This window comes from Rhinopithecus roxellana, chromosome 16, assembly GCF_007565055.1.
Source record: "Rhinopithecus roxellana isolate Shanxi Qingling chromosome 16, ASM756505v1, whole genome shotgun sequence".
In the NCBI taxonomy this organism is placed as follows: Eukaryota; Metazoa; Chordata; class Mammalia; order Primates; family Cercopithecidae; genus Rhinopithecus; species Rhinopithecus roxellana.
Genome location: NC_044564.1, coordinates 51,337,925 through 51,352,112, shown reverse-complemented (window position 1 = coordinate 51,352,112; position 14,188 = coordinate 51,337,925). Strand labels below are relative to the sequence as shown.

The 14,188-nt window shown below is 41.8% G+C and overlaps 1 protein-coding gene across 1 annotated transcript in view; it reads right to left on the bottom strand.

The window, feature by feature from the left end:
- DOCK8 (dedicator of cytokinesis 8) overlaps positions 1 to 2,026 on the bottom strand; it is a 239,730-nt gene extending 237,704 nt beyond the window's left edge. The window contains exon 1 of the mRNA XM_030920159.1: positions 1,744 to 2,026. Within this exon, the coding sequence (XP_030776019.1) occupies positions 1,744 to 1,796 (53 nt within the window). The 5' untranslated portion in view covers positions 1,797 to 2,026. The remainder of the gene's footprint in view (positions 1 to 1,743) is intronic.
- Positions 2,027 to 14,188: the final 12,162 nt, after the last annotated feature.

Below are 14,188 nucleotides of genomic sequence, written 5' to 3'. Positions count from 1 at the left end.
CCAACCCCATAGTTTCTAACATCTTTCTGCCCAAGTCACACTTCCTGACCTAAAATTCACAAAGACAGAGGAGCAGCAGCTACAGCAAATAATACACCCATCAGTGACTTCCATTTGATTCCCTATACTCCCTGAATGAATTGCCCCTCATGGCATGCAACAGTTATGAACCCTAATGTAGAAAAAAATTCCCATAGGGAGATCCCTGATATACTTCATGCCTTGTTTCTGTTTTTGTTTTTGTCTGTTTTTTTGAGACAGGGTTTCACTGTCTCACCTAAGCTGAAGTGCAATGGCATGATCACAGCTGTGATCCTCCTGGGCTCAAGCGATCCTCTTGCCTCAGCCTCTTGAATAGCTGGGGCTACAGGTGCATGCAACCACACCTGGCTAATGTTTTCAAATTATTTTTTGTAGCTACAGGGGTCCCCCTATGTTGCCCAGGCTGGTCTCAAACTCTGGGCTCAAGTAATCCTCACACCTGGGCCTCCCAAAGTGTTGGGATTAGAGGTGTGAGCCATGGCACCCAGTCTCTTTATACATTTTGGTCTCCAACATGAATATGCAATATATATAAATAATTAAACTCATTTTACAGATGAAGAAATAGTAAAGTAAGAGAAACAGTTTGCTGGCAGTTACATATCAAGTGGAAATAAAATCGTAATAAAGCTCAATATGCCCTCTAGAAGACCTTACCTCCTTGTTTTTCTGGGCTTTTAATTCTTCGTTATTCAAACCTCTTCACACACTAACAGCACAAAGAACCTACAGTGGAATCCACCTTTCACAGGCTCAGCTAAATGAAGATGAACAAATCGGACAGCCCCGTGGGCAACAGAATAAGTTGACACTTCAGGATGAGTTTCCTATTATTTTTTAACTAGACAGTCTAGCTTTCTCAGGGCAAGACAAAAATGTCCCAAATACTTGTCAGCAGTTTTCAGTGGAGGAAAAACTGCAGTTAAAGCACCTTTACTGAGAACTTTGAGCAGTAAATGTGCTTACATTTAGTTTGTACAACTTTGATTAGGAATTGGATGGTGAGTTGGGATCCCCCATTCCTTAGTTTTTTGCTGGAGTCCTGTAAATCTCAAAATGTCAGTCACAGGCCATTCCTTTTGGTTTATTTAAGTGGAAATTTTTAAAAAATCACTTTTTCCACTTCATGGCTCCTTTGGAGCAGGGTATAAAAATAGCGATGCCACCAGGAGCCAAACTCTGGAATAATGAAGCAGGAGAGGACAGAGCCCTGCTCAGGACAACAGAAGTCTTGCAGCCTGCCTCAAACGCAACTCTCATTTTAGCCCTTCACTTCTTTCCCTCCGTTCAGACTTGCCTCAAAGGAAGGAACCCTTTATGAGACACTCCGTGGCGTGCCCAACACAGTTACCCCGGCGCCTATCACCCTCCTGAGGCCCGGCCACCTGTAAGAACCTGGAGGGCGGAGCGGGGGAGGTTGTGCGGGGAAGCGATCCCAGGTGGAAGCGATCCCCGGTGGCTGAGAACATCCAGGAGCACCGAGATTCTCGGGGAGGACCTAGCCGGGCCCAGCGCAGGAGCCACCGCGCGTCCAGCTGCTCCACCGCTGCAGCCTCGGGAACCGGGCGCCCCAGGTCTCAGGCGCGCCCTGCAGCGGACGCGAAGGGACTCGTCCGGCCTCGGCCCCCGCAGCGATGCTCCGAGCCACGCGGGTGCTGGGATGTCCGGCCGCGACCTGCCGCGCCGCGGGGGGCGTCTTACCTGTTGATCTTGAGCGCGAACGCGCGGCGCTCTGCGCTGGGCAGAGTGGCCATGGCCCGCCGGCTGCTCGGTGGCTTCTAGGGTCGCGGGGTGCGGAGAGCTGGGGTCCGGCGCGCCGCAGAGTCGCCGCGGAGCATACCAAGCCAGGCGCAAGCCTCATCTGTCAGTCGGCCCTGGAAACTTCCGCATTTCCACCTTCTACGCTGAAATCACCCCGGGGGAGGGCCCAAGCTCCGAGCAGCGACGGCCAGCCCCGCCACCCGGCCTGGCATGCAGGCAGCGGCGGGCGAGGAGGGCGTGGACCCAGCGCGGAACTGGCCTCCGGATACTCGGTCAGACGGCGCGCTCTGCCCAGGGCCACCGACCTCTCGCAGAAAGGAGCGCGGGCCGGAAACTCCATCTGCCAGAAGCTGCCAGGGAATGTGGGCAAGTTGTGGAAGCCCCACAAAGTTGGCGAGGTCGGGAATCAACCCAGGGACTCTTAAGGCTAGGTGTTATTAAGGGTTGACACCCATTCTCGAAGAAGGCAGACAAAAAAAAAAAAAAAAGACAAAAAAAAAGTTAGTGGAATCTATCAGTTCAAATCAACTTTTGCAAGCAATATGCCCATCGTCCTTCCTGGGACACTAAATAAATATAATGGATTCATCCAAGGAATAAACATTATGAGTTCTCAAAAAATGTTTTTGTTAAAACCTGGCATAAATGCTTTTCTCTGGACAAACACTGAATGCGGCATTCTTGCGATTCAAGGGTACACTGCGTCCAGGTTTATTTCAGTTTCAGACTGAGGTCTACTAAGAGGCCCAGCCTTAAACTCAAGATACAAACAGAAAAGTCCCAGTGTTGACTGGAGTGGAAAAGCCAGTGTCCATTTCAATTTGCTGGCATGCTGCTCTAACCTGTGCTATACTAGAGTACTCTCCATATAATGCCCCCATTTACCAACTTGCTCTTAAAACATACCAAAGTAGGCTGGGCGCAGTGGCTCATGCCTGTAATCCCAGCACTTTGGGAGGCCGAGGCGGGCGCATCACGAGATCAGGAGATCGAGACCATCCTGGCCAACGTGGTGAAACCCCGTCCCTACTAAGATACAAAAAATTAGCCTGGCGTGGTGGCGCACGCCTGTAGGCCCAGCTACTCGGGAGGCTGAGGCAGGGGAATCACTTGAACCCAGAAGGCAGAGGTTGCAGTGAACCAAGATCTGCCACTGCACTCCAGCCTGGCCACAGAGCAAGACTCCGTCTAAAAAAAAAACAAAAACAAAAAAGGAAAAACACCAAAGCAAAGTATTTTGGGTTCGAACCTGCGCTATTTAATATGATAGCCACTAGCCACATGTGGCTATTGACCACTTGGCATTATGGTTAGTCTGAATTGCCAACTGCTGGATGTGTAAAATACACACTGGAATTTAAAGACAGTACAGAAAAAATAATGCAAAATATCTTGTTAATGATTTTCATGTTGATTGCATGTTAAATGATACTTTGGATATAAAAAATATGTTATTAAAATTAATTTCACCGGTTTGTTTTTCCGTTTTAAAAATGTGGCTTCATTTTTAAAAATGTAGAATTACATATGTGGCTCACATTTGTGGGCCTCATTATATTCCTATTGGACAATGCCAGTCCAATACAACCTAATTTGTAGCCTAATACTAAAATGCCTAAGGATTATATTCAGTCTTTTCCTGATATAGCCTTCCTTTCTGGTTTCAGCTGTGTCAGATTGTTTAGTAACTTTTCAGTACTGGTTAGGTAACTCCCCACCCCTGCTATCCCCCACCAAATATCAGTGCCCTTTTAAGCATGTAAGACAAATTTCACTACATAGACTACAATAGACTACATATGAAAACAAACCCAAAGAAAAATAAAGCTTTTTTGAAATTTAGAGTTTCTGACTTTCAAAATTCTCCTTATTTACTAAATTGGAATTTATGAGCAAACATTTGGATAGCAAAATACAAAGAGAACAAATGTGTAAGTACTTCTTCAAACTGAGACTCAACGAATGATACATGGAAAACATTTTGCCCCAGAGGCTTCGGTCAGCGGTGTACTATGTCAGCCTTTCAGATGAACTCCTCTGAGTTTCTGAATGTTTATGACATACACTTTCACATAGAACAAAAATATACTGGTTTCACGCAAACATAAATAAAATGTAATGAGAGCATCTCAAATTTTCAGCATTTGCAATCAAGGAAACTTTTTGGGTGAATGTGGGAATCATAAAATCTTCCATCTTACCTCAAATCATACTGCAATAGATTTAGTATTTGGTACCTAACCATGAAGGTCAGGCCAGCATTTTTATCCTCTGTGCTGTCAATTTCCTGATGGTTAGAATGGTCTCCAGATTTCCCTAACACTCTTTTAACAATTCACCATGAATGTGTTATCCATTAATTTAGTCAAATGCCTATTTTCAAGTTTGATCTGCTCTTAGATACATTCACATATCGCTGGCAAATAGCCATCCAAGTGCCTTTCTTCCTCATTCTCACTGCCTCTTTTGTTCACTATCAGCTCCCTGTCCAGAGTGAACTCTCAGAGGTCTCCTTCTTTCCGCCTCTGATGGTCTCGCTTGGCCTTCCTCTTTCTCTGTATCTTTGTGTCATTCAATTTTGTTTTTCACCTTCATACAACTCTTTCCTTGACTTCTATCTCAGACCATACATCAATTATCCTCAATTCTTTAGTTTCCCCACATCTTCTTACCTCCCGAGAAAGCCAACCTCTTTCTTTACATTGCATCTTACCTATTTTATTTAACAAACAACTAAATAACACTTATCTTGCACCGGTACTGCTCCAAGTCCTTTTATAGAAATTAATTCATAGCAACCATTAAATAATAACATTAACCCCCCCACACACCTCTCTGCAACTGGAGAAACTGAGACTTAGAGAAGTTAAGTGACTTGAGCAAGATTACAAACTAGTAAGGGCAGAGCCATTTCCTATCCTAAAGTTTTGCCTATTTCCCAGATTTCTGTACTCTAGTATCTTCAAACTCAATATAAAACTAAAATTCTCCGTCTACCTTACTTAACTGGAAGCTAGCTATCTCTCCATAATCACTCATTTTTTGGGGGGCAGTGGTGGCACACTACTTCCTCATCTTCCAGGTTTAAAACTTTGGAGTCATCCAGTGGAGGGAAAAGCAGAAAATCTGGGTTCTGGCTTCAGCTTTTTGCTAACTGTGTGATTCTGAGTAAGTCACACTGTCTTTGAATCACAGAGGCCTGTGTCTTGGAATGACTCCATCTGCTTGCCTTTCTCTGAACTTTAGAAATACGTCAGCTCTAATTTTTTTTCCTTCTGTGTCCTTCAGATCTAATCACCTACCAAGGTCTGCTATTTGTTCCTTATAAATATCACTGTTCTCACAGTGGCTTTCATTCTGGTCTAGCCCTTACAAATTAATATCTAGATAACAAAAATAAGATTTTAAATGGCTTCACTGCCTGTAACCTCTTCTTTCTCCTATCTAATCTGATTCCATCACTAGATGAAGTTTACTAAAATACCTGTTTCATCATATTTCTTCTCTGCTCATTTAGCTTTGGTGGCTTCCTGTAGCCTCTATGACCAAGCGTGACCTTTTCTCGCTAGCTTGTATGCCCACTTCACAAAACCAACTTTATTCCTTACCTTTCTGTTGGAGCAGGGAAGATCTCCAGCTTGTCCCTAAAGCAGGCATTACTCCTCTCTGCCCAGGGCCTCCCCCTGCTTATGCTATCCTTCTTGCTGTCCTTCCCTACATGACATCCAGTCTCTCCCCATCCTTCAAGGTTTGAGTCAAGTTGCCATGTTCCATCTCTGTTGGATGGAGTATCTCTTTCAGTCTACAGTAGCATTTAATTAGTTACATTACCAATAAAAACAGCCCAGTGGAATGCAAGATCCTGAGGACAGGACTACAGAAAAAAAAAAAAAAAAGTGTGATTATTTTCATGTCCCCTTCCTTCTTCCCAAAAACCACCCAGGACCTCCCCAGATTTAGTTCAAATGTCACCTTCCAAGAACATCTACTTAACATGACAATGCCCCCTTCCCTTGTCCTGACACTTTCTAACTCCTTTTCCAACTTTGTTTTTCTCCATAGCTGTTATGATCATCTGACATACTATATATTTTATTTATTTGTTTATTATCTCTTATGCTTGTAGAATAACAGTTCCATCAATGCAGAGGTTTTTGTTTGGTTAATTTGTGCCCTATCTCTAGTGTCTAGAAGCCTGGCACATAGTAGGTGCTCAAAAAGTATTTATTGAATAAATGAATGAAAAAGTGAATTCGAATGGGAATGGCCAAGTTTCACTTGTCTTCCAGGAGACAGTGACCGTTTTTACTCTTTTATTCTCTTATTTTAGTTATGCCTTTTTATGAATATCTTTCAACTCTGTTTTGTATTTATTTCTTAGTTTGAAAAATCAAACCACCACATACATTATTACTAGCAAGTAGGTATCTTTATTGTTGTCTTACAATTGGTGAAATACACAGAAATATTTGAGTGCAGGTATTTAACCCCAGCCATACTTTAGACATTAGAATTTGTAGCTCCTAATTTTCTTCATGTCATTCCTTGTTTTGTCATAAAAAAATCTTTCAATATGAAAAGAACAAAGATTAGCAAACGTTCCTTTAAAAATTATCATTGAGGCCGGGGCAGTGTCTTATGCCTGTAATCGCAGCACTTTTGAAGGCTGAGGCAGGCAGATCACCTGAGGTCAGGAGTTCAAGACCAGCCTGACCAACACGGAGAAACCCCGTCTCTACTAAAAATACAAAATTAACCTGGCGTGGCGGCCCATGCCTGTAATCCCAGTTATTAGGGAGGCTGAGGCAGGAAAATCGCTTGAACCTGGGAGGCGGAGGTTGCGGTGAGCCGAGATCGCGCCATTGCACTCCAGCCTGGGCAACAAGAGTGAAACTCCATCTCAAAAAAAAAAATTATCATTGTGTTTTAGATATATACACATACAGATTTTTAATATTTTATATGTATATTTTAAAATACATATTACTGTTTTAAATATAGAGTTTGGAATATATTCTAATGTACAATGCTATTGCATATTCAATAGGAAATTTGTACCATAGCATTTTATAACTAAAAGAATTTTGGATTAATTCATTAATGAGTGAATAAGTTCACTCTATCATCCACGTGTTTTCTGTGCATTCCCCCAGAACTTTACCAAGTGGTTACCATATGTCATGCACTGGGCTAGGTGATAATAGGGGCAAAACAAAAAATACTTGTTCCCTGAATTCCCAGAACTCACAATCCAGGAATGAGACACATGTAAAGAAGGAAAGAAGAGGCTCAGGCTCTGTGTGACAGCCCAGGAACGTTTTGCCATATAACAGTCTGGGAAAGTGAGGAAGGACAGAGAGGAAATGACTTGTTCTTGGGAGAGGTTGGTGGCAGAGAGATTGACGCTGAGGAAGAATGACTATACCGGCGCAGTAACATTGGAACTGGGTCTTAAGCAAGTTCATGAGGCAGAAGGAGCACTTGTGCAAAGGCAGGGAGACAGGGGACGCCGCCTCTTATCCTGAGAATTAGAAGAATGATGGGAGCCCAGGGGTGCAGAGTGAAGTGAGTAGAAAAATAAAGCACTGGAGGTGGGCAGGGCCTGAGTGTGAGGGTCTATTAAAGAATTCAAGCTTGATCTTACAAGTTGTTGAAACCCACACATGGTGATTGCTGTTTCTGTATCTAGGTCATGGTCTCTTGGGGGAGGCCTTGCTACCAGCAGTCCACAGTGAGGATGCTGCTGGTCCCGGTAGGGTGCGGGGCAGAGGGTGGGGAACATTATGTCTGCTAGACCTGGCACTGTCAGCTCCACCTTTCTCACCCTGAGCTCACACATCGGACACTAATACAAAACACATAGTTCTTTGTGGAAAAATTTAGGCAATTTTCCCAAAGTCATATCTCATGGAGAGAAAAAGAAATCATGGGGACAGAGAGTCAAGAGATGATCGTGTAGTCTGGTCACTTTTGCCCCTCATTTGAGTGCCTGCATGCCTCTGGTCACTGCCTCACTCCTGACTCCCAGCTTCCCCCTGCACTTTCCTCAGGCCTCTCTATTTACCCACTGGCCCATTAGTCTGTCTTCTCTTCCCTAAACCTTCCACTACACATCCTTTGGCTGGTTCTTATGTCTGGACAATTTCCCAGGCAGTCACCAAATCTTGTGAACTCCCCTATCCACCCCTTCCAGTTTCTGCTGATCCTACAGAGGGGAAAGTTGGGCTCTGTTCTATGCTTGGGGAGATCCAGTGGTGGGCTTCTATTCCAGGCTGTGGATAACATTCTGTTGTGGAAAAAAATTAATTTCCTTCTGAAGACCCCCATCAAATATATATGAAAAAAATCATATTCTTCCCATTCATTTATCTTGACCTTACTTTTTATAAGTTATAATATTGGCCTCCATTATGCTAAGAGAGAAACTCCTGCCCACCCACCTCTCACCTCCAGGCACATTACAAAGCTGTCAGCATGTTGGAATATTTCCTTTCAGTCTTTTTTAAATGAAAAATGTCTTAATCTTTCATGCTACAGTCACATTTCTGGAAAGTTTTCAGTTTTGCATTTTATATTTATTTAGCTGTATTCATTTTCTGTGTTAATCTTACTTCTGTATTTATTATTTTATACCCATTATCTTGATGCCCTCAAATATTTATTTTGTTCTTTTTTGTTGTGTGTGTTTACATGTCACCACTAGTTCTGTGGATGAGGTGGTTATAGCAGGCACGTATTGCTGTGTTGATTCAATATCCATTTCTCCCACTTCTGGGAGTAGCATCTGCATTTTCTGTATTTTCTGAAAAAGATGCTTCCTCCATTTTCGAACGATGGTCTTGATGGAGCTGCCTTCACTGTAGGCATCAAGAGTGGATCTCCAACCTAAGCCTGGCTTGTCAGAGTATGGCCACCCTGTCCTTCATAATTAAGTCAGAGGACCAATAAAAGTCAGTAAGCCTCAAATCCAGAACTCTTGCTGGAACCATTTGCAGTGGAGACTTTCTCATTTTGTTGCAAATAAAATAGAAGAGGATGTAAACCTGGACACTTCGTGGCCTTCTAGCTACCACCAGGGTAGCTGCCTGAGACAGGAAGAAGACAGCGCCAAGAGGTAGGAAAAAGAGAGATTCCTGATCAAAAGCTAATATTAATTGAGTAGTTATTGTATGCCAAGTATTATTTAAGAATGTATTGTTTCAGTTTATCTTCATTTTACAAATATGAAATGCATTGCCATTATCTCCCCTTTACAGAAGAGGAAATTGAGGCACAGATGAAGAAAACTGCCTAAGATTACCTAGCTTGTAATTAGTGGCATCAGGATTGAAATACTGGAGGTTTGACCCTAAAGTCTGCCCTTATGACAACTCCACTATTCTGCTTTCTGAGAATTTTTTTTTTTTTTTGCTTAAATTAGTAAGCTGCAAAGAGACTTAACTAGTAAAATTGAGCACAAGAAAGCAGATAAATGAAATAATTATATCTTCTTACGAGCATTTCAGCTGACTCTTTCTCACCATGTATTTACTAATTTTCCATTGGCCATATATGTCATAATGTACATGGCCATGTCCTTCCTTAGGAGGAGGCAGGATAATGCAGAGGTTGAGAGTTTGAACTCTGAAGTCCAAACACCTGGATTCACATCCTAACTTTTTCCTTATGAGCTATATGACTTTTGGCACATTACTAAATGTCTCTGTATTAAACTTTATTCATCAAATGGGCTTAATAGTGGCACCTTTTTCATAGGATGGTTGTAAAGATTAAATAATATAAAGCACTTAAGCTAAGTGACAAGTAACTATTTCTATTATTATCACTACCTGTATCCATTAGTAATGTCTATAGCAGCAACGTACTGAAAGTCCAATTGAAAGTGGCTTAAACATCTAAATTTATTACCTAAGTAAGGCAGATAAGATGGTCCAGAACTGGGCCAGCCACTCAACAGTGCCATATGAACTGAGGTTCTTTCTGTCCCTTCCCTCTGCCATCCTCAGCACATGAGCCTTTGGTCGTCATTCTTATGACCTCAAGGCTAAAAGATGGCTCCCGCAACTCCCAGCAGCCACAGCATCACAAAATGTAAGAAATGAAGAGGCCAGGGCTGTCTCCATGGGAAGTTCCATCTTTCCCAGAAGTCCTCCAGGAAATTTGTCTATAGTGTTCACTGGCCGGAAATGGGTCAGATGCTCATCCTCGGCTGCAACGGATGCTGGGAAAGAAAGAGTATCTCACTGAGAAAAGTGGATAACCCATGGTTGGCTCAGAACTATGGTGATTCATTTTCTTGAGCTGCCAAAACAAAAGAGGAACAAAAGGGAGAAGAGATGTGTAGGCAGTGAAAAGAGGCTGCCATACCTATACCTTTTATTTAAAAGATTAAGATAATATATATAAAGCACAGAGCATACTACTAGACATTGAGTATGCTCTCAGGACATGTTGGCTGTGATTTTTATTACTAGTTGACGTTTGTGTTGCTTTAGAGTCATACACTTTTTTTTTTACATGTTTATTATTATTTCCTCATAACAGATTCCCAGAAGTAGAATTTATTAGGTCAAAAGTTCTAAGCTCCTGCCAAAACTCCTGAATCTAATCATGAGGAAATAGTAGACAAACTTAAATTGACGGACATTCTACTAAACAACTACTTATGTTATATTCTTTAAAAAATGTCAGCATCATGAAAGAAAAAGAAAGTCTGAGAAACTGGTACAGATTACAGGAGACTAAAGTAACAGAGCAACTAAAGGCAATGAGGAGTCCTGGATCAGGAAAAAAAAGTGGATCTTGGATCAGGAAAAAAAATGCTATAAATAATATGTTGGAGCAGCCACCAAAATCTATATATGAATTCTGTATTTGATAAGAGCACTGTATCAACGTTATATTTCCTGAATTTGATACTCATACTGCAGTTAGGGAAACAGGGGCATAGGAGAGCCAGGGTGACACAATTTAAAATCAACTCCATCTTAAAGCTAGCAAGGCACATTCCTTGCCAGTCACATCCCATGGTCATAAGATGTTTATGGCTAAGGAAGCAGCTTAGTAATGCTTGCAAGGACAAATTCCTCCAACAGCAGAATGTCTAGATGCCTCACTATTGCATAGCAATATATGCTTTTAAGGTGATTATAGTCATGCTTTGATGGGTTTACCCACTAAAATGCCCAAGGGTAATGTTCTTTAAATTAACAAGTTACTAAATTTTGTCATGCTGTCAGCCCACCCACACATAGACATAACTTAGCTTACTTTTACTTAGATAAGACCTCTATATAAGAAGAGTTTTAAAACAAATATGGTGCATTCCTCCTCTTGCTTTCTGAGGATGCTCTACTCTGTAACTGAGTAACTTTCAATAAACTCTCTTCTCACTGCCCTCTGCAATTTGCCTTGAATTCTTTCCTGCGTGAGATCCAAGAACTCTCTCTTGGGGTCTGAATCAGGACCCCTTTTTCCAGCAATACATTTATGAAAGAGAATATCCTTATTCTTAGAAGATACACACTAAATTATTTAGGGCAAAGGGATAGAACAGTATGATGTCTACATCTTACTCTTAGGGAGTCATCAATAATGATGCTGCTGCTGCTGTTAGTAATTTCTATTAAAATCAGACTAAAAATAATAATAATAATAAAATAATTGGTTAATCTTGATGAAAAGTAAGCAGAAATTCATGGTGTGTATGTTTTCAAGATAAAAATTAAAGATAAAATATTACAAACATAATTTTGTTTTTTGTTGGTTTGTACCAATTTATAAGCAAGGTTATAAGAAATTCTATTTCATAGAGCCCTTATTGAGTTTTTTTCATTTTTGCAACTTTAATAAACTACAAGTACACTTCAAAATATTTTTAGATAAGTGTTTATCAGGTGAGTTGAATATTTTTCCATATTAGTTCACTACTTAGTTATATTTTCTTTTGTGTATGTTTATGTCATTTCCCACTTGTCAATTAGGGTCTTAGTGTTTTCCTTATTGATTTATATTCATCTTTTAAGTAATATGTGACTACTTTGGGGCATCTATCTTTAAGTAACTATGATCTCCCTAAATACCTTGAACCATTTGGAGAACAAAGCCCAGGCAGGTTTATAGAAACTTTAGAAATGTTGTTGGTCCCTGCTATCTCTCAGCATCAGACCAAATTTTATACAATATTTTGAAATGCCTTTTTCCCATTTCAGTATTCTTTAATAGCCTTCCCGCTCACTTCACCCCAACTCACTTCCCTACATAACACCATAACAATTCAGAGACCATGACAAGCACCAGGACATTTTCAGAGAGGAAAAAGCAAGCTATGTTGCTCTTGTTCATCACTCTCAATTGACTGGGCTGGAGCAGAGACTGGTTATGATACCATGACACAATCCGACTGCATGATCTCTGTGATTCTTGTGAACTATTTAGCAGCGTGATGATGATGTACAGTAAGAGATCAACTCTGGATGTTAGATCCAGCGGACATGACTGCCATGTCTCCAAATCTATGTCCCACCCATTAGCAATTTGTGTCTTTTAAGACAGAAGCTCTCAAACTTTGGCAGTATCACAATTGGCTGGAGAACTGATAACAAACCCAAAGACCCAGACTCATTGAAGTAAATGAAGCATTGGCCTTTATAGGTATACCAAGTTCCTCAAGTGATTCTGTTACATATTAAAGTTTGAGAACCATTGTTTGACAGTCATGAAATAAAAGGAAAATATTCCTAAAAGATGTAATTAAAAACTTTTATTAACTTGAATTTTAGCTTGGATTATTTGAACAGAGTTGAGAGGAATTGTTTGCAAAAATAGCAGTTAAGTAGGTATTTTGAGAGGTAGGATGCCTAACAGGGAGCACAGAGTTCAGACAGAGAAGCACAGGGTCAAATAAGTAGGTATTTTGAGAGGTGGGGTGCCTAACATGGGGAACAGAGCTCAGAAGGAAAAGCACAGTGTGACAGGGGAGCTTAGTGGTGGTATAGGAAGGCATACTGTGAACTTAAGATGCTGAAACGGTTCTCTCTCCAGGAGTAGATCATCGTTTAGCAATAAACTTTTAAAAAACTGAGTATCCTAATGTAAATGTCTATGTAACCCGTACAGTGAATGCATTACTAGTAGGTAAAATCGAAACACATCTTGGCCTGGCACTATGGCTCACGCCTGTAATCCCAACACTATGGGAAGCTGAGTGGGGCAGATCACTTGAGCCCAGGAGTTTGAGACCAGCCTGGGCAATGTGGCAAAACCCTATCCCTACCAAAAAATAAAAATAAAAAAATTAGCCCAGCGTGGTGGTGGCATGCCCCTGTAGTCCCAGCTACTCTGGAGGCTGAGGTGAGAGGTTGACTTGAGTCCAGGAGACAGAGGTTGCAGAGAACTGTGATGGTGCTGCTGCACTCCTGCCTGAGCCACAGAGCCAGATCCTGTCTCAAAAACAAAACAAAACAAAAGCAAAGAAAAAAAGAAAAGAAAAAACCCACATCTTTATTATGGTTTCCCAGTGCCTCTTCAAAGCGCATTGAGTAGGTGTAATCCTCGCCCCTCCCATACGATAGTGGGCAGACCCCATGACTTTTACTAGCCAAGATAATAATCAAAACTCCACCTTATCTTTAATGGCAAACCTTCCCCCAGTTGGTGTGTGCTTCAGGCTGTCCACCTGTGGTGGGAAAGAGAGGAAAGGAGGTATGGTTGGTGTCTTCTCTCCACTTTGTGTCATTTCTCTTTTCTTCTCCCATCCCAGCTGGCCCGCCAGTTTCTGACCTCTTGCTGTTGGAGGAATGGTAAGGAACAAGAAAGCTCTTACAGAATGGACACTGATGTAATCCGGTTTTGCACATTTTATGCCTGGTGGCTGTCCAAAACTGACGCTTTTCCTGGGGCTTGCTTGAGTCCTTTGGAAGACTGTTTTCCTGAAGACTTCTCTCCTATCATGCATCATGCATCTCTAGTTGCATGCATTCTTGGTGTTTACTTGTGATGTATTTGTAGCCCCCATCTAGTTTCCTGCTGGTAGGGCCCTCTACTCTCTAAGTGATTGTGTTGGGCAGAACCCCAAATGACCCTTGGCTGGATCTCTCCCACATGGCACACATCTGCTCTACTGAAAATGCTCATGACTTTCCTGGCCCGAGAAGCCTTGCTGATTCCGACACCACCTTACCCTGGTGCGCCAGGCTACGTTAACATCCTTGGGCCAGAGTCAGGCAGTATCCTCTGGGTCTTCCAGCTCCATTTAAGTTCATGAAAATGGTCATTTAAGCTTTCTGAAAGGTATCTTAAGAAGCCTCGGAAGAAGTAGCAGCCTTTCCCTGTTTTTCTTCCCTATAAGCAAAAGTGGGAATTCTCCTTGATAAAATCCTCCCCC